General features: G+C 34.9%; 1 protein-coding gene across 11 annotated transcripts in view; it reads right to left on the bottom strand.

Moving 5' to 3' along the window:
* RALGAPA1 (Ral GTPase activating protein catalytic subunit alpha 1) overlaps positions 1–20,752 on the bottom strand; it is a 197,483-nt gene that overhangs the window by 106,988 nt on the left and 69,743 nt on the right. For 8 of the 11 annotated variants that reach the window (XM_030885023.2, XM_030885024.2, XM_045287770.1 and 5 more), the window contains 8 exons: positions 12,537–14,090; positions 10,618–10,742; positions 8,328–8,544; positions 5,443–5,622; positions 2,754–2,906; positions 1,739–1,932; positions 1,195–1,293; positions 459–614 (listed from right to left, as the gene is read on the bottom strand). In XM_030885023.2, the coding sequence (XP_030740883.1) occupies positions 459–614; positions 1,195–1,293; positions 1,739–1,932; positions 2,754–2,906; positions 5,443–5,622; positions 8,328–8,544; positions 10,618–10,742; positions 12,537–14,090 (2,678 nt within the window). The remainder of the gene's footprint in view (positions 1–458; positions 615–1,194; positions 1,294–1,738; positions 1,933–2,753; positions 2,907–5,442; positions 5,623–8,327; positions 8,545–10,617; positions 10,743–12,536; positions 14,091–20,752) is intronic. The other 3 variants (XM_030885028.2, XM_030885029.2, XM_004698535.3) reach the window with 1 other exon arrangement.

The following is a 20,752-nucleotide window of genomic DNA, read 5'->3' as shown; positions in this document are numbered from 1 at the left end:
AATGAATGTACAAATGTGCTTTATACAATTGATGTATGTATGGATTGTGATAAGAGTTGTATGAGCCCCCAATAAAATGATTAAAAAAAACCCCCAAAACTGTTCTTTCTTCTAGTTTACCCTACAATGAAGTCCAAGACAATTTTATAACTAGATACTAAGAATAAGTAAATTAAGCCATTAATAGAAGATGTTTTGTACCTAAGCAAAGCATGGTTTAACCTTTTTATAAAAAATGAACAGTTTGGTGAACCAAAATTAAATATGGATTTAATACTCAAATCAACCCTCTAACTACAGTAATTTGGTTTTCAACCATGCTTCAAAAACAAATGCGGTCACAAAGTGGATTTATTTGTATATAAAAGTCACTACATAAGGGAAATGGTTTTAATTCTAGATTTTGAAACTCAATAAACAGAATTGAGAAACTAATACTGAGGTATATACATATTTACCTGATCAATATGAAGTAAACCACAATGCATTATATTGTAGAAATGTGTCAGAAAATCTCTATTTGGAGATACATCTTGTCTTCTTTTCATTGTATTACAAATAAGCTTATAAGCATGTAATTTACCTTGTTTATATTTATCGGTCAACATAGTTGCCTACAATTAAAAGATCAATATAAATACTTAAGAACAAATATGATTTGTTAAATATTTAAAAGATGATAAAGCAAACGATGTTTTCATTTATTTCTATGACGACTCAATTTCTTTAATGAACTAAAAATCAGGATTACTGAAACTAGTATCATTATTCAAAATGATATACTGTAGATATGGATGCCACATATTGTTTCTTTAAGGAAATCACACCAAACATATTAAATAAAACGTTAAAAAATTAGATCTTTAAAAGTACATAGTGTATTATATGACACAAATCTGAAGTTTACATTTCACTTTAAGTAGTAAAGAAACATTATTCTATATTCATTTTTATTTTACTAAGAAAATTAAATAAATACAAATGATCCATTCTACATAATAAACTACCCAAAAAAACTTTGGTATACCACTCTCTTCCTCATATAATGCCTAACAATTTTCTGAGAATTCTAGTTTAAAAGTAAGAGTTCTGCAAAGGTTACATATTAGTTAATTTCTATCAAATGTAAAAGATTGACTATATGTCTATTTATAAATGAAACTATCGAACTATAATTTCATATACCAAACTTACCTTGAAAAGCCAAGGTGTAAGAATTCTCAGTGGAGGAATTAAAACTGGTGGAGAAGGGGAGGTCAGGTTATCAACTGAAATGCCGAGGTTATCTCTAATCTGTAATTTTCAAACAAAAAACATGCCTATGAAAACCATTCTCTTCCAGTTTACCTAGCCTCAAGCCACGTCCACTTTCTATAACTAGATATGAATAAGTGGATGATGGCTAAGTGACTTATTTGGGGTATCAGTTTATGTATAATAACCAAAACTAAACTCACTGCCATTGAGTCAATGCCCACTCATAGTGACTCTAAAGGACAGGGTAGAAATACTGTAACTTTCGAGTTTCTGAGACTGTAACTCTTTATGGAAATAGAAAGCCCCATCCTTCTCCTGTGGAGCGGCAAATGGTTTCAAACTGCTGACCTTGGAGTAGCAGCCCAACACACAACCATTACATGTATAATGAGGAAGGAGTTAATGTTCTTTAAGGCCTCTCTATTTCTTAATACTCGTTTTTTCTTCCCTTTCCCCTGGGCATCTTTCCTTTCATCTTTACCTTAGCTAGATTTTGCCAAAGTTCACAGAGATAATCAAAAACTTGAGCATGTATCTCAGGATCCATAATAGCATTGACATCTCCCAAAATGCCAAGCATTCTACGCCACATTACAGTAGCAACATCCGCATGCCAGCCTGTGAGAGTACCTCCTGCCATCACACTACAACATTCAGATGGAAAGTCACTGATCTCTATAGAAAAAAAAAGAAACAAAACAATACCATAAATAACTTTATCTAGAAAATGAATCACAAAAATACAAAAGGCCAATTTAAAATAACTATTTAAAGTATCTACAAAAGCGAATAATAAAAGAGATATCAATAGACACTAGTGCTATTTTTTTACTGTTCGGTCAAAACTTCACTCGCTCACAATTCCTTATTATGCCAGTAATTACTTATTCAATAATGCTTCTAACTAGATTCACTTAAGAGAAAATAAAGCAAATGCTGCTCACACTGCAGGCTCTGGGTGGAGTGTGTTATGGTTGATATAACTAAAGTTCAAATTTATTAGCAAATACTCTCACTTTTATCTATAATTACTCAAGTTATATCATCAAATGAATAAAAAGTTTCAGGGTGAAGGCAGATCCTATTGGAAATATTTCTAAGTCTGTTTTTGTTTTTAGTACTTAAGGCACTATATTTCACAATTAAATCAGAGCTAGCATTAAAAAAAAAAATGCACAAAAACAGTGAAAATGAACACTAACACTTCAACAAAATTTTAAGTTTCCACAATTAATCATACTTAAGGACTTGATCCAGACTAGGCTGGAATGTTTTCTCAATATACAATTGCTCTTTGATATAAAGCTCTCTCTTACACATATATCAGTTTCTATGGATTTGTTTCTCTAGTCAATCCTGCCTCATACAACCACTATGCGAAGAGAACTGCTCAAAAATATCATAAGTATTTATGTATAATCATGCTTAAGATGGCTTGAGATCTCCCTGACACTGATGCACTAGAAAATGACAAATTTCTAACTTCCAAATATTACCTAGATCATCTGGCGTCTGAAGAACAGAGTGGTGGAGCTTCTCATCCAGCTGTAGACCCTTCTGTTCCATGTGATCTATGTTCAGGGTCGAAGGGGAAGGTGTCTGTGATCTGGATCCCAAAGCTGAATGAACTGGGGAAGCACTTTCTGAACCTGTAAGCATAATTCAATAAAATTACCATATAAGTGTATTTCCGGTATTCTACCTAAAATACAATGCTTAAAACCCCAATAAGAACAAAATAAAAACATGAAAAGCCTGGGGGAAAAAACAAAACAGGTTGTAAATTGGCCAAGAAAACAACAAAATAATACATGTATGAGATTTTGTACCTAGAGGTCTACTCAATGGAATGAGAACTGGACATATTAGTTAATAGTAGCCAGCAGTAAGAGCTAGCAATACCTACTCCTCTACCAGATTCTTCTACACAAACATGAAATTAGTTTTCTTTCTGGTACTGTTATAGTTTTATGTAATTGAAATTTGGGGCAATTCTGCTGCTCTATATGTTACTACCATTGCTAGTCTGAATTACAGTGGTCACCAGGTTCCTTCCTCATGCCCAACTCCTTCCTCCAATCTATTCTCCATAAAGTATCAAAAGTCCTAAACAAAATCGATTATGTCACTCCTGAATTTAAAAATTCTTCAGTGGATTCTCAGAATGAATCCAAACTTCCTATTATGATTTTCAAGTCTTTGTGCAACTTTCTTACCTATCTACATTACCTATAGTACTTTAAACCCTAGACACAAAAAAGTAACTAAATTTATAAGAATTCATAGAAACCTCTGGTCTTATCTACATGCTTTTCCTTTTCTTCTGTATCTGATTAATTTCTGTTTATCTTTCAAGTCTGTGTTTAGACATTTCTTCCTGAGAAGTCTAATATTCTTTGATCAGTTTTGTGTTTTTCAAATAGAAATAAATCCTAGAACTGCTTTAATTTCTTAGACAGTAACTCTCTGCAGTACTACTAATGTCACTGAATAAGAATATAGTTCCTAATAAAAATCCCTAGTGGAATCCCAGAAAGCTCTAAGTATAGTAAATATGTTGCATACATATTAAAAATTTTTAGATTTATACAAAAACAATGTTTTCAATTTGTATCGACTAGGAATAATGCTGCTATGAACTTTCACATACAGATGTTTGAGGGAAAGACCTGGAATGGTCATATGATAAATGTACATTTTATAAAATACTGTTAACACTTTTCCTTAGTGGCTCTGTTTCTATATATAGAGAGAGAGATTTTTTTTTTTTTTTTTTGCATTCCTGCCATCAATGTATGAGATTCCCGGTTGAGTTATATCCTCCTAAACAGTTAATACTGTCAATATTTTTAGATCTAGGAACTTATTTTAATATGTATAAAGTGATACCTTTTGTGGTTCGTGTTTATATTTCACTGATTACTAATAATGTCGAGTAACCTTTCCCTTATATTTACTTTTAAAGATAAATACAGTGAAAGTTTTTTAATATAAAGAAAGAATTTTCTCTGACATTTCTTTTTCATTACTTTAAATCCTGTGACATGGGAGTGTGGATCCAAATCAATTGGCCTATGTCCTCTGCCTCGTGCTTCCTGCAACAGGAAAGACTAAATGTTTTACTTAATTTCTAGCAGCGAGGAGACAGGATATACAAATAGATGATGTGTTCCTACCATTCTCTTTTTCACCTGGCCTACTGCAATCCATCTGAATTGGCTAACACAACGTACCTTAGCTACTCAGAGAGGCAAAACTCATTGTTCCAGTCTTACAACTTGCAGATAATAACAGGAGCAAAAACCACCCCATTGACATTTAAGCTGGAGTGAATAGACATGATCGAGGGGAATCAAACTTCAATTGGAATCAGAATGAATCTGGATCACACAGTAGAAATCCAAGAATTATGGGCTACAACTTGCTCAGGCTCACTCTAATCGTTGCAGTAACCTTATTATAATGTAAGCTGGTATTCTGCATAACTGAATTTCCTCAATACTACTTATCATATTAGAGTAGGCTGTTTGGCCACATATAAATAGTTTACATGATAGATATTTACCTCAACAGTTTCTGAAAAACAACATTTACTGTATACATGCAGAATACTGACATAATGAAAAATAGAGTCTTCTATGTAGGGAACCCAGGTAGTTTACCAAATAAATCTATACAACTCTAAAAAAATCTATACTTCTGAACAAAAATGATAAATATATAGTATCTCTACACCTTTTATGGTTATCTATTTTTAAATCCCTGGGGGAAAAATATTCCAGTGAGTGTATGCACAATTTTGCAAAAGAAATTAGAAGTTCATAAAACTCATCAAGTTAATCCAAAATGATTCTTGATCAAGAACAATTTCTTTTAGTCTCATGGCCACATAAGTCATATATCATATAATTCAACATTTTGAGAATATTTAAGTGTTCAATCATCACTGCAATCAATTTCAGAACATATTCATTTTTGTACTCATTATTATTAATTCCCCATTTCCTCACAATCTCCCCAACTACAGTTTTTTAGTGTTCTTTCTTTTTCTCCCTCCATTGCTACATAAAGATGAGTGAAACTAATAGTAATAAGTAACATTTAAAACTCCCCAAACAAAATTCTAAACAGATACTTTGTAAGGCTTACGGTACACATTTAAGGAATATATCCAAATATGTTTACCAGTAACTGTTGCAACTTCAGCAGAAAAGGCTTGTTGATTAAGACTGTTGGTTTCTGAATCTATGTGAAGTGTGGTTAGACTAGCCACTTCCTGTTCCTCAGCACTCTGATGATGATGGCCAGAACCTGAATCCAGCTCAGCAGAGGTTGCAATCCCAGTGTCAGCTCCAAAGCCAAAATCTACAGGAAGAAGAAATGCTCATATGAGTTCCAAATCCCAAAGAGGCACAGATACCTCATCAAAATGATCATACATTATCACTCCCCCTAAATCTATTCTACTTAAACAAGTGTAAATAACAAAGTAATGTTTAATAATTGTAGTTAAACAAGCAGCCATATAGCAGGGAAGCAGCCAAGCCTACATGGAAGCAGCACATCAGTCTATGTGATCATGAGGTATTGATGAGAAGAGGCATCAGAAGTTCAGAAACAAGCAACCACATTGATGTGAAAGGGCATGGATGTAGAGGAAACATAAGACCCTTCTGTAAATTAGTTGGACAGTTACTCTCAGAAGGGCCACACAGAAGGAAAGATAAGTCCAGATTGTGGTATAGCACTAATGAACCACAGAACTATTCTCTAGTTAATATTTCCTCCCCTTACTATTATTTTTTAATTTGTTTTACCACATTAATCATGTCAGATTTGCTTATGTTCATTTATATATTTAAGATCATTCGGTACCTGAAAGCCAAGATAGATAACCCTTCAGAAACAAACAGGAGTGATGGTTCCCTGAGGGTATGGTAAGAGGGGAGTAGGGAGCCGATAGCATTGATGACTGTATAACCTCACTGGGGACCGAACAACCGAACTGTATGTGAATGTATATACTAGATTGTGTAAGACAGGACCAAAAAAAAAAAAAAACGATTATAGAAAAATAAAATAAGGACTCCTGGGGGGTAGGGTGGAGGAGGGAGAGGATATAGGGGAGCTGATATCAAGGAGTTCAACCTCCAAAGGGGTCGTGACCCACAGGTTGAGAACCACTGTTATAGTATAACAGAATACCAATGTATTAGCAATATAAATCCATTGCCAACTAGTTGATTCTAACTCAGAGTAGTGCAAGTTGTTACGTGGTTGACCGTAAATTGAAAAATTGGCAGTTCAAGCCTATCAGCCACTCTGTAGGAAAGAAATGAAGCCGTCTCCTTCTACAAAGATTTACAGCCTTGGAAACCATATGGGGTAGATCTAGTCTGTCCTGCAGGGCCACCATGAGTCAGTAGCAATAGAGCACCAAACAGTACCACAAGTGTTGTTTTAACCTGGAGTGATTATTCAAGAAAGATTCTGGAACCCAGTAACCCTATTCTATCTGGCTTGTGATAAAGTACTGTAATTCCCAGCAATATCATAAAAGGGCTATTTTTTTTTAAATAAGCATTTTCTAAAATTGTTACTGTTTCTGAAAGTTTGTAAGGCCAAATTTTGGCAATGAAAAGCAAAAGAAACACTATAGTAAGGTTTTCTGTAAATACTTATTATGTATTTTGCATACATGACAACTCATAACCATGACTGTCCTTTATTCTTACATCATCAAGGTAATGCTAACATTTTTTTCATTTTCCATTTTTAAAATTTTAATAATGTCATTTGTTTTATGAAAGGGTAGTGCTATATTTTTCAAAATGCCCTTAGTTTGGCAAAATAAAGTCATTCCAACCGGAGGGGACTCCCTAAAACTTCTTTTGGAATTTCAATGAAAAATAGAAATGTATCAAAAAAAAACAATTAGTTCTTATGATATGGCCCTGCTTGATGTTCACCCTCATGAAAAGATCACAAAGATATAGTACCATGGTAAAGTATGGTGAAGAACAGATGGTGCCCAGCTATCAGAAAGAACAACTGTCTGGGGACTTACGGCTTGTTTTTAAACAAGCAGCCACCTAAGTGAGGTGTCAACGAAGTCCACATAGAAGTAGCACACCAGGTTGTATGACCCAAGGATTGTAAATAATTAATCCAAAGCTAAAAGAGGCGATGGCATCAGAGCTTAAATTGTGAACATCTGGTCTGCAGAAGGCTATGGATGATAGTAGAAGCCCAAAATCCATTTGCAGAGTCCATGCGTGGATTTAGCCGTGGGTGAATGCCCTCTGATCGTAGGTAAGGGATGCAATTAGTCTTGTTATCAGAGAGAATTATAAAGCTGATTATAGCAGATGTAGTTAGGACAAAATGTTGTACTAGCTTATCATTTGATCTCCCTTGTAACCCATTTAAAAGCTGTTAAAAAAAAAAAGTGAAGAGGAAATACACTTGGATTAAGAAGCCCCGGGTGAATCCCCTCTGACTATGGACCAGGGTAATGAACAGCCTTACTAACATGCAGAAGGCACTGGAAAGTGGATTGTTGCAGCTAGTTAGGTTTAACTTGAGCATCCTATCTTCCTTTGATCTTCCTTATTATCTATTTAAATTTATTCTAGTATTTGTTTTCTGCTTTCTTTTCTATTGAGGTTTTCATCTGTTTTACTTTGTTATTCTTGTTCATTTCGTGTTTGTTTCTGTATATGAAATTCAGAGTAAGTCAATCTAGAGAGACAATAACTGGATTAATGGTAGTGGGGGGGGAAGGGGAGGTGGGGAGGAAATAAGGAGCTAATGACAATGAATACTAGAATGAAGAAAATGTTCTAAAATGGACTGTGGTGATGACTGCGCAGCTCTTCTTGATGTGATTGCACTATTGAATTGTATATATAAATTATATGCCGATAAAACTTTTGGGGGGGCAAGAAATGTACAGGAACCCTTGTCTTAAGTACTACTAGAGAGGAAGGTGATGTTTAGATAATCTGTAACTTGGTCTTGAATAGAACACAATCAAAAGACATATTGTTCACGCTGAAAAAGATACTTGCTGTCACACTTTCGGCCATCATATTGGAAAGCGCTGAAAGAATCCGAATGGCTATCTGAGCTGATAAGATCACTGCTCCCTGCGCTGGCAGGAGAAGTCCATTCCGAGGGCACGCCTGGATCATCGATGGGGCGCATTTGGCTCTGCTTGTTTAGAATATCAGGTAGGTCTTTCGGAATTTCAAGGCTGCCAGGACTACTTCCTCTTCTTGTCATAGTCTTAAAAATTCAAGAAACATTTCACCATGAAAAACACCCACGCGTGTGCACACGCGCGCGCGCGCGCACGTACACACAAATTTTCAGTCTCGTTAAGCATCTGAAAACCTTGAGAATTAAGGCCTAGAGCAGGAAGGGGTAGAAACCTCTCACCAAAAGCACCTGTGTCACTACAGATCCAGAGTCCGAACTACTGTTCTTCTGCCTAAAGCAGAAACCCAAATTATCAGATGGTGCTTAGCCTGAGACGCGGAAAACTCAGGAGGATCCATGGAGTGACTATAAATTCAAGCAGTAAGAAGAGCAAAGTATTTACATGTAAAAAGCAGCAGGAAACAGAAGAAACACTGAGAGGATGGGAGGAAAGAATGAACAAACACAATATTCTACATAAAGATTTTTACCTAGTTATGAAAAAATTAAAGAACACAACAATAAAAATGTAATTTTACTAAAGACAAGTTGAAACCCAAATGGAATATGACTATTCAAAAAAAAAATCACTTTTGCATATTGTTCCTTCAAAAGCTCAAATTCAGTGTCATCAAGTCAATTCCAACACAGAACAACTTTACAGAACAAAGTAGAACTGCTGCTGTGGGTTTCTGAGATGGTCAATCATTACAGGAGTAGAGAAGTTTTCTCCAGCAGATTGGCTAGTGGTTGTGAACTGCTAAACATGCAGTTAGCATTCCAACTTGGACCCACTATACCACCTGGGCTCCTGTGAATCTTCTTTACTAATTATGTATTCCCATTGCCATTGAGTAGATCCTAAATACTATTGGCAGGGCTTCTCCCATGGGGTTTTCAAAGGCTATCATTTCTGTGGAAGCACACTGTCACATCTCTCTCACAATTAAGGCGTGGCCACAAGAAAGGGATCAACACAGGAACAATAGTGAGGGTGGCGCAGGACTGGGCAGTAGTGTTTCCTTCTCTTAATCCTAGGGTCATTATGAGTTAGAACTAATTGGTTGGCAACTAAGAACAAGGATAAACTAAGTTCTGGAGGTATGTACGGTGGTTATGGGGGCAGGGGGTCTGCTAATAACCAGGTCAGCAATTCAAAGCCACCAGCTCTCTTTTATTAAAGTGTTATAGTCTCAGAAACCCCCACAGGGGCAGTTCAACTCTGTACTAGGGCTGCTATGAGTCAGAATTGACTCAATGGGAAATAAAATACGTAGTACTTTTTTTCTCCCCAGAACCCCAACATTCATCTACATTACAATCTGTGGCAAAGTTATGAGGAATGACTAAGCAAGCTATCAAAACTATGGAAGCTGGGCCAGAAGATCTTCACGGAGCAATATGGGAAAAGATGGAAAAAGACAAAAACGAGGAGGAGGAAGGGGTGGAACTAAGAAGGTAGGAAAAAAATCTCTGTACAGTGCAACAGTTCACCTGTTTGGCTGTTAATCAAAAAGTTGGAAGCTTAAGGCCACCCAGAGTCACTGCACAAGAGAGGCCTCTTCTACACCCAAAACATCAGCCGCAGAAAGCCCTCAGGAGCACAGTTCTGCTCCGACTCATACGGGATTACCAGGAGTTGGCGCTGACTTGGCAGCAACTGGTTAAGGAGGTAATGGATTATACCGCTGTAATTGTGCAACCAGGTATTTCCAATCTTTCACTCTGGTTGGGACTATAACCAACCGATAACTGGCTGCCTTCTAGCCCTTTCTCACTCCCAGCAGCCCTCTAAGACAGAGGGAAATCACTGGGTGGAGTTTCATGAGGCTGTGAGCCTTCATGAAAGCAGACCCGCTCCTCTTTCTCCTGCGGAGCGGCTGTGGGCTTCAGCTCGCCAGTCTGTCAGCAGCCCGACATTTCACCGACTGCAACACCAGAGTTCCTCGGTCAAAACCAGAGGCCTGTTTATCTTATGTCTTTGAATAATAATATAAAAAATACACTTTTTTTCCACTTTAAAAAAAATCAACACTCCAAAACAGTGTTACATTTTTGAAAAGGGTATTTTTTAAAATAATAATTTCTACATATATAGCATGCCCACACCCTTCTAATTACTTTTACCCTCTTCCCTAAAATTGAACAAACAAAACTTACTGAGGCATTACCACTTCGAAGTCGTTCTGCTATAAACTCATCCATCAGATCGGGAACATTAGCACTGCTGCTGCCAATCTCACTATTTAGAGGGGGCAGTTTGGGGCTCATGTCCTCTTTATTGGCTAAAAATAAATAAATAACTACATATAGTGAGGAAAGACTTAACTGCATTTTCTAAATTTAAAACAAACCCAAAAGAAAAGAAAAAAAACCAAAGTATTTATGCCATATCAATTATTTGCCAAACATGCATTTACAAATAATTTCCCTCCTCTTAGATTTAATTTTAAGAATTAGTAAGTTGATATTCTTTCTTTTTCAACTAAGCAGATGTTAGTCAATCTTCAGTATGACCTTAAACAGCAAGAAAGCTTATAGATAAGCACTAGCTGGAGTTAGGTTAATATTGCCTATAAAGAAACTAGTATAGTATTTATCTTCCTTATCGCCATGCTTTTATTTTAAGTCTTAATACTTTATAATACTTTTTATTCCCAAAAAATAGATCTTCTAAATCTACAAATCTCAGCGATACAAAAAAGCATCTGAGTTTGAATATTTCTTAAAACAAAAATCAAAAACCTGACTGATATAATGTTGCTTCTACTATAAAATAGAATTTCAAATTAGCACTTTAAGAAAAAAGTGGCTTATTTTCACAAATGTTTCCTTAAAGAAAAAGGATATAATTATTTTGATCATTTTTAACTATAATACATATCATGATATATATATGAATAAGAGAATGTATTAATAAGAAACGAACAGAAAATAACAAGTTATTCATTTATTCCACTATTGGGATGTTGAAAAATTATTTATCTGCAATCAAAATAAAATCAGTACTGTATATATTCCTCATGAATTACAAAACATTTCAGGTTAAGGCAATAAACTGGTCAGAAGCTCATTGTGAACTATTATCTTTGTATTACTGCCCAGCTTTGCTATCAAATACTGCCCTCAAGTGGCATTAATGGCTCAATGCAAGATGCTTTACATAGCAGTCTGTTAGTCATGCTAACAAAACCAAGTTAAAACAAAACAAAAAACCAAAACCTACCTTACTGCTGAAAGCTAATTTTCTATATCTGAAGTTATCTTAACTTTTAATTATGATGAGAAAAAGTTAGAATCTTGTTGTTTTTTAATCTGCCCATGGAGGTTTCATGTTTAAATTATGATCAGCTCTCATGAAACCTTTCTTAAGGCACATCTTCAAATCTCACAGAACGGAATATAATGATTTAATGTTTCAAGGATGTATCTTGCATTCGATGTGAATGAATGCAAAATTGAAAAGCCTATGGTATTTTTGGAAATAGCTTACATGAAAAGTCTACCTTGAAATTTAAGAAATCATTTCCTCCTCAGTGATAAGACCATTAACCAAGAATGTTGGTGCTCATTGATTTCTATTATGTTCTAGAATGTCAACATTATTTTCTACCATGAGAAATGGTCAAACAAAATAATGCAACAGTAAAAATGATTGAATTCAATTAAGTGTTGATGATTCCCCTTTAAATGTGAAAAATAGTGGGGCTGGGAGAGAAAGTATTCTAACTCCTCAATAAACTTAATTTTAGTTTCAAGGCTTGTGTGATAAACAGACTCAGGAAAATGACTGAGTTGGGTAGCTTTTTAAAGATCATTATATTTCCCCACATCTTCCTCTTTCCTATCTAGTTCAGCAGCAAAGAGGTTTAACGAATGCCTTACAAGGGAAATTAGTAATTTAAATAAACAATTTATGCTGGGAAAATACAGCTGGGAAAAGGCGCATGCATAACCGAACAGAGAGAAAGCAGTGACCATCCCAAAGCTTTTTGATTGCTTATAGCTTGCTTCAGTTGCATTAAGCCAAACTGGTGCTGTCTTTCTCCTTTTGCGCTCTGCACACTGTTAGTGCTCACCTGCGGCTTTCCTTCCAAAATAGCCCATTACATGACTGTACAGATCCCTCAGTGGAGCCTCTGGTGGCATTCTGTTCTGCCTCTGTGGGGAAACATTTGCCTTCGGCTTCGAAAGAGCATGTACAACAGTTTTATAAACGCCACCCAGGGAGCCCTGCGGTAGCCCTGCCTCATGACTCGATGACCTCAGAGAACTACGGTTACCTAACTGATGACTTGCAATTCCTTCTTTTTGTAACATGACGGTGGGAGTCTCTGTGGCTTCTTTAATTGGTTTACTACTTACTGATGTACTAATTGTACCTAGAGGCCTGTAAACACCAGGTTTGACTAGCTCTGCATCACAGTTTGAGCTGGTGTGTGTGCCGCAGGTGCTGCTAGTATTGCTGTTACTATTACTGCTGCTACTACTGAAGCCACCGAGCTTCCGAAGTCTCATCTTCCATGGGGCCTCTTTGTTTTCCAGAGGATTGTAAAACTGAACTGATTCGGTTGATGGTCTAAAAGTAACATGAACACTATTTCTTTTTTTAGTAGCAATTTTCATGATTTTGGCTCTGTGCGTTACTGTTTCAGACAAGCTCCTTTTAGTTGGAGAAAGCTTACTATGTGGAACATGAGGCATTCTGTGGTTAATGGGTGTTTTTAGTGTAACTTTCTTGGCATGCACAACATGTGGGACAGTGATTTTTTCATTCATTTGCACACCCTTGAGCTTTTCAACTAGTGTTAGGTCTACACAGGCATCTAACTCTGTGGCTGGCTGTCTATACAAATATTTCCTTTTCTCTTTATCACAAGGACTACCTGAACTACGGTCCGATGACTGTTTCCCACTGGCTGGTGGCTTAGATTTTGCAGAGGTCTGCGTTCTTGTGACACTGTCTAACTGGTGAGGTGCAATACTACTCATGAAGACAGCGGAGTTTGGTTCTCTTTGGAACTGTGTGTTTTCAGGATGTCCAACACAAGTAGTAGTATTTTCTGATATAGTTTCCTGGTCTATGTATTCTAATTCATCTAAAGATGATCCTTCATCCCTGTTTACTGCACTCATCACTTCCTGAGTAGCTGTATCTCCACCTATCTCATTTTTACTGTGATTTTCCGGGTTTTCCTTAAGATATTCTTTCAGGGAGGAAAGAAGATCGTCATCTCCTTCAAGGTCAATGTATTGGATTTGTTCAAAAGCTGAATCTGCAAGTTCTACTGGACCTATTAAATGACAAAGATGGTCATATATGCTATCACCAACTTCCAGAGAAGACTCTCTACTATGAGTATCAGTGATGTGGCTTTCAGTGGATCTAGTTATCGAAGAAGCCTCTGTGGAACTCTGCAAACTTGGCGCATGACGGGATGAACTGTCAATGACAGGAACTGCACCTTTGGCTCGTTCAACAGTGAAAGGTTCCAAGATGTCAGAAGTACTGCTACTTCGAGGCAATGGCTGTTCCTCATTCACTGCACCAAAAACTTCATTCCCAGTGTCTTCGCTTTGTGAATAATGTCTGGCTCTAGTTGAGCGGGGAAGTATTTGAGTATCATCAATATCTGTAAAGAGAAAAATGATTTAGATGTAGGAACAACATAAATGAAAAAACAATAATTTCAGCCACATTCTAAACTTTAATATGCTTTACAATTTTTAATTCTGAAGGTTTCTTTTTTTGTAAGTTCAATGAAAGCAAATCTTTCTCATGTCTGTATCGACTCGATGGCACTGAGTGAATATAAATTCCTTGGTCTGTTTCCACTTAATAGACCTGAATATGAAATGAAAAAAAATTTTTAAAAAAAAAAAAAATCTAATTAGGGAAGAAAAATAAAGATGGGTACAAGCCAATATAGGATGTAGTGTCAATGAATCAGAAAACTACCAGAATACATTTTAAAATGTTAGCATGCATAGAAAGAGACAGTGAGGTGATGAAACATTTGGAAGTGCAGTTAAAGATAGAGCTGTGCCAATAAACTAAGCAATTAAAATTAAAGTAATTCAATTATGCCTACTTATGTATGTTTCAAGTAGGGAAAGGAAGTAACACATAAAGCTAATCTAAATATCACAGTAGAGAATCCTAGAGTGTTACTATTTGTAGCCTTTATCCTTTCCCTTGTATTGTTTTTGAGCTGACAAGAAACATCATCTTTGCTTGAAAGTTGAACTGTTTGATCATATATTAGAAATGGAGATCTTTACCTACCATTCCCTTTGCTAGGGATCTGTGTCTGTTCTTCCAGAGAGTTTGACTTTATTTTACTATAATATTATATAAAATCTAGTGACCCACAAATAAAACGAATACTTTAAAAAATAACGGTACTGTGTTTTGTCGTTGTTTTGACACAAAGACCATGTAAATCTATTAGGTAGGATCCTTACCAGCCTTTACAACTCTGTTTAAGGGTCACAGATTTCAGAGTCAAAAGGTACATTAGAATGCTTATTTAACTATGTTACAGTAAAGAAATTGAAGTCCAAAGAATTCATTTTCTCATATTTATAATCATGATGTTTGAGAAATAGATTTATTGCTCCATATCACTGCATTGTTTTCACCAAGTGCTAAGTGTACTGCAAATGCTCAAAAACATTCATGACATAGAAAATCAAAAGATGAAATAATATTGAGCTTTTCAGTATCTACATAAAATCTGACAGAAAATTTTCTAAGTAAAATATAACATCTATGACTCTATCATGTTCTGTCTTTAAGTTACCAAGAGAGAGCTAAAAATAAAAATTCATAAGCCTGCAAAAGACAATTAAAAAAAGATATTCAAAAAGTCAGATGTTACTACTCACAAGTTTTGTAAAAATGAAGATTTTTAAGTAACAACTATGAGTATGAGAAAATGGAGATCCAGAAAAACAGTGACTTATTCAAGATCACAAAGTAATTCACTGATGGTTCTAGGTCTAGAACGCAGGTCTTCTTACTTTAGATTTGGAGACCAATTTCTGCATTTATAAAATAGAGACAGGAACACATCTGGTAGAAAGAGGGAGCTCTGCTCCCACAAAGAAAACCTACAGGGACAGCGCTACTCTCTCCTGTAAGGTTCCCAAGGGTTGGTATCGACTTGAGGGCAGTGAGTGATTACACTAGCAGGGGTCCCTGGATAGTGTAAATGGTTAACCACTTGATTGCTAGCCCAAGGCTGGTGGCTCAATTTCACTGAGAAGGGTGTCAGAAGACAGGCCTGGCAACCTACTTTTGGAACGCCATCACCTTGGAACACCAATAAAATAGTTCCACTCTACATATGCCCAGGAAAAGTCTAGGCTTTCTACTCCCATAAACAGTTACAGTCTCGGAAACCCACAGGGGGCGCTATGAGTCAGCATATGTGGAGCTGCCATGAGTCCGGAATTCACTCAATGGAACCAACAATAAAAAGTGGTTTAAGGATCCATTAAACAGATTAAATGAGGCAAGTCCTACTATTTCATTTATGCCACTACTTCCCAAAGTGGGTCATACTGCCCCCTGGGCGCAACAAAACAATCTAGACTGATTGCAAAAGCAGAGACCTACACTTTATCCTAGATTAAAGGCTATAGAAAAGTTGAATAATCTCTGTAATGAGTATAAAATCAAGTGTCAAAATTCATTTTACCAAAGTTAAATTTTTCTCTTGTCAATCACAAATCTTATCTGTTAGTAATATTTTTAACAGCTCCTAAATTCATAAAATAATTTACACTAATTTCCAAAGATATTAATGTCATTTTGAAAGTTGTTTTTATCTAAAATAAGTGCCATTCTTTTACGTAGTTTTAATTTTGACTACTTGGGCAATTATGGCAATGTTCATTAAATATACGTATTACAAAGCATGTGTATTAAATTGCCACTAGCACAGGTTAGTAAAAACTGTATCTTTTCAAGAGTAGATATCCAATTGCACGTAATTCAAAGCAGAAACAAAATTATTAAAATAATATGAACAGAAACAAACCAAAATTATAAGTCTAAAATCAAATAGTTGCCTAGGAAATGCAAAAAACAATTATTAGTACCTAGAAACTAAACTATCTTCTGTGTTTTTATCCCTCTAACTTTGTCTCCATGGTTAAGTTCTAGAGCTAACCATGTTCTAACCAAGTTCTAGAACTTTTTACATTTGTTGTTTTTATTAATGAAAAATGTTATACACTGTCACATTCAAGTTCACCTCAAATCTTTCTTGAAACTTTCTTTTAAAGAAAATCAATATAAATATTTGAGCAAAAATTCTGATTTGGGATTATGCTTAAACCAGCAGATTGCAGGTAGAAAAGAGATTGATATTCTATTTCATATTGGTGGTAGGCAGAAAATTCAATATTGTACAAAAGCTACTTGTCTGATAAACAATATAAAATCCCTTCCTCCTAACTTGCCAGTATTTAGGAACAACATAACAGAGTGAAAGATACTATTTTCCTGATCCCCCTGATATTCAGAAAATAGCACAAAGACTAAAACCATTAGAGAAATTTAATTCAAATAGTGAAGGACTATTCAGGAGAAATCAGACTAAAGTACTAGTGTTCTGTGCACTACAGCCTATATACACTATAAGAGAAATAAAAAGTGACATACAAATTGGAAGTTTTTAGAACTATTTAAAAGGAAGGTCTGTAAACTTCAACAGTTTTTAGTAGTTTCATGGTAAAACCCACTGAATTAGAACATAGTAATAGTTATAAAAATATAAGCAAAATTAGTGCTTACATTCTTTTATGCTCAGCTAATTTACTTAATAAAAGTAATAAGCACGTATGTTGTCTGGTTTTCTTCTAATGCATTTATCAGGAAAAAATAACAGCTGGCAATCAGGATTACCAAATTTGAAAAAGCACAAGCTAGTGCAGTTAATTTAACTTTGTTAAAATTTTAAAGGAGACACCCAATACACTACATGAAATTCTGAAGCAAGGATCCAGGGAAATATATTTTTCTAACTGTTATAACTAGTGTCACTGACTTAAAATGTCCTGAAGTGCAGTTTACATGGTCTCTGGGCATAAGAAAAACTCGTCAAGGACATTAATTTATCCAATTAGTTTAGCCTTTATGCAACTTTATTATGTAGCACCAGCCTCACAACTATGTAGGTGGAGGCAAAAAATGGGCCAATCAAAATAATAGACTTTGAAAACTAATGGGTTCATTCTAAAAATCTTAGTATGTTAACAACAAAAAATAATTAAAAGAGAGTTTTGTTTCATAAATATTCAAAAGTCTCAGGTAAACATTCCTTTAAAAGTTCTACTCCCAAACCAAAAGCTAATGTGTTTATGAGGATTTAATTATTTTGTCAGATATTTCTTGATAGAAACTTCAATGTCTGATCTTAGAGATATGCTCAGGAAATATTTTTATTAGGAGAGATATAAAAACATGTAAACCATTTTACATGTATTTTTATGTATTTTATTTTTTTATGTATTTCACTTTTTATGTATTTTTAAATATTTCATTTTCCTTATTAATTCTCTCTGTATATCAAACTATTTCTAAAATAAAATCTGGAATACATTTTTTAAAACTTCAGTTGGCTGTCTAGAACTGTGTTAAATTTAGAACTACTTTTTAACATCTCTGTTCACACAGCCTCACTCACTTTTTCTTCCCTCCGTTTTGTCCTCCTTCTGGCATGCCTGTGCCTGAAGACACTAACTCCGGGCTTTAATTGACCTCAAAGAATTACAGAGCTAATAACCAATCCAAGAATTCAGATTTCTACTAACTAAGTTGGTGTTAAGAATGATCCTGTCCAATTTCCATAGAGCTAACATTTTAAATTATAAGGTCAGTTGGTTCACTGCTTCCCAAGTCAGTTCTTTCTGAGACCTTAACACTAACTACACTGTGTCCATGTGTGCCTAGCAAAGTATTCTGTGCTCCACAGTTAAAAAAAAAAAATTGGATAAAGAGCTGTACTTTGTTTTGGATTACAGGAATTCTGGGGAAATACTGATGTGCACTTCAAATCAATTGTTAATATATTTTTCTATAAACTTTTTAACATCTCCTGAACAATGTTCTTTTTGTTTGTAAACAAACAAAATACAAACAATGTTCAGTTTGTAAAGTGCTAACTTAACTCACAATTTAGTTCTTAGGAATGTCTATTGCTACTCAACTTTATGTGATGTTTGCCTCTTAGTTTTCCTCCAAGTACTGGCTTGTAATCTTTTTTTCAAAATGAGTATATTTTCATATTTTATTTGTACACATACATTTAAAAACTGGAGTCAGTAGCATTTTAAGATGCATCAAAATATTTTCTTTCATTTGAGGATATTTCTTCACGATATTACATATATTCCATATTTTCTAAAATGAATACTTATTATATAAATAGGATATAATTTTTGCTTAATGAATGGTATCTAATTATTTAAATCTTTAAATCCTTCATAAAAGGCATGTAGCCCAATGGTGGGGGAATACAAACAGCATATAAAGCTACTGTTATGAAATGTAAAATTCCTTTAAAAATTTTCCTCACAAAAGTTTGTTCACCAAATGATAAAAAGTTAATCTATGAATTACATACACATTTACTGAAAAGTAAGAATTCTGACTAGAATTCCAGCTACAGCATTAGTTTAAAACATTTCAATATTTTATTTGGTTATCTTAAGTTCTATAAAATATTTCAGTGCTGAAAATATTTATTTGCTAGGTATAATTTAAGTTGTAGATGAAGAAATATGTAACCACTTAAGACACTTAGAAACACACGGAATTTTTCTGTCAGTTCTTTTAAACAGTGATAGAACATTTGACCGTACTAAGCTTTTAAAAAATTGGTTGGCAAAACTCAAATTTCTAAATAGGCTTAAAATTGTTACATTCAATGCCTAAACATATTCAATTTCCACCTGCAAAGCAGCTTGAAGTAAAAATACACCCAAGAAGTTTAGAATGAGAGTTTTTAAGCTGTAATTATAGCAACAGGAATACTGTTTTGTAACCAACATAAGTAACTAAATTACAACCTAATATAGCAACCAAAACTGATGCCACTTACATAACAAAGTACAGTGGTCAAGTGGAGCACTGAAGAGGCAAAATAAAAGTCTCTAATTCTGTACTTGTAGCTACCACTCAATGTAATAAAATATATATCATTTTCTCTCATCTACTAAAAACTGTATTTCTCATCTAAATATTCTAACAACTATTTTTCACATACAAAACAAAACAAAAAACACCTCACTGCCATAGAGTCGATGCTGGCTCATAGCAACCCCAAAGGACAGAGTAGAACTGCCCCTGTATGTTTCCAAGACTGCAAGTCTTTCTCCCAAGGAGCAACTAGTGATTTCAAATGGTCAGCCTTGCAGTTAGCAAGCAGCCCAACACATAACCACTACGTCAACAGTGCTTCTGTCATGGGTGTCAAACTATTGCAACTGCATAAAATTCTACTGCAACTTATATTTACTCACATATCAAATGCTTATTATTAAGTACCTTGGTTTAGATTTGAGGTTAATTTCTCTATTTTGTCATTATCATTGCTATTAAATTATAAAATCAACTATCAAATTATCTGTAATGAATTATAATTTAAAAAACAATACTTGAACACTTCTCAAAAATATACATTCCTAAGTAATTGTTTCCTAATCAAGGTATATTAAACTACAGAACACATTTGTTAATTTAATCACATCTGATAATTCTACCTTATTATCTCTTAGGACAGTGGTTCTCAACCTGAGGGTTGTGACCCTCTGGGGGGTCAAACGACCCTTTCACAGGGGTTGCCCAATTCATAGAAGTAGCAAAATTACAGTTATGAAGTACCAACAAAAATAATTTTATGGTTGAGGAGTCACCACAACATGAGGAACTGTATTAAAGGGTCGCGGCATTAGGAAGGCTGAGAACCACTGTCTTAGGTGAACATTTTGAAAAAGCAAATCATTTTTTCATTTAAATATTTATAAATCTATCAAACACTGCAGTATCTCTTTCTATATTCATTTAACGCTCAATTATGTAGCCCCATTTTGGGGGGAGAAATCTCTGATCTTGTGAGACTAGTGGTAAGGAAAGGGAGTCATTGAAATATTATTATTAATAACACACACTGCTTCTGTGTAAGTCCATAGTCCATTAGAACCAAAAAGGTATAGATTAAAAAAAAAATCTGCAACTTCACTCAAAGTGGCAATCTTGGGGAAACACTCTCAAGAAGTTTAGAAT

Source organism: Echinops telfairi, unplaced genomic scaffold (assembly GCF_000313985.2).
Source record: "Echinops telfairi isolate 266 unplaced genomic scaffold, ASM31398v2 ScPeMD7_18;HRSCAF=68, whole genome shotgun sequence".
Lineage (NCBI taxonomy): Eukaryota > Metazoa > Chordata > Mammalia > Afrosoricida > Tenrecidae > Echinops > Echinops telfairi.
This window is presented reverse-complemented; position numbering and strand designations above follow the sequence as displayed.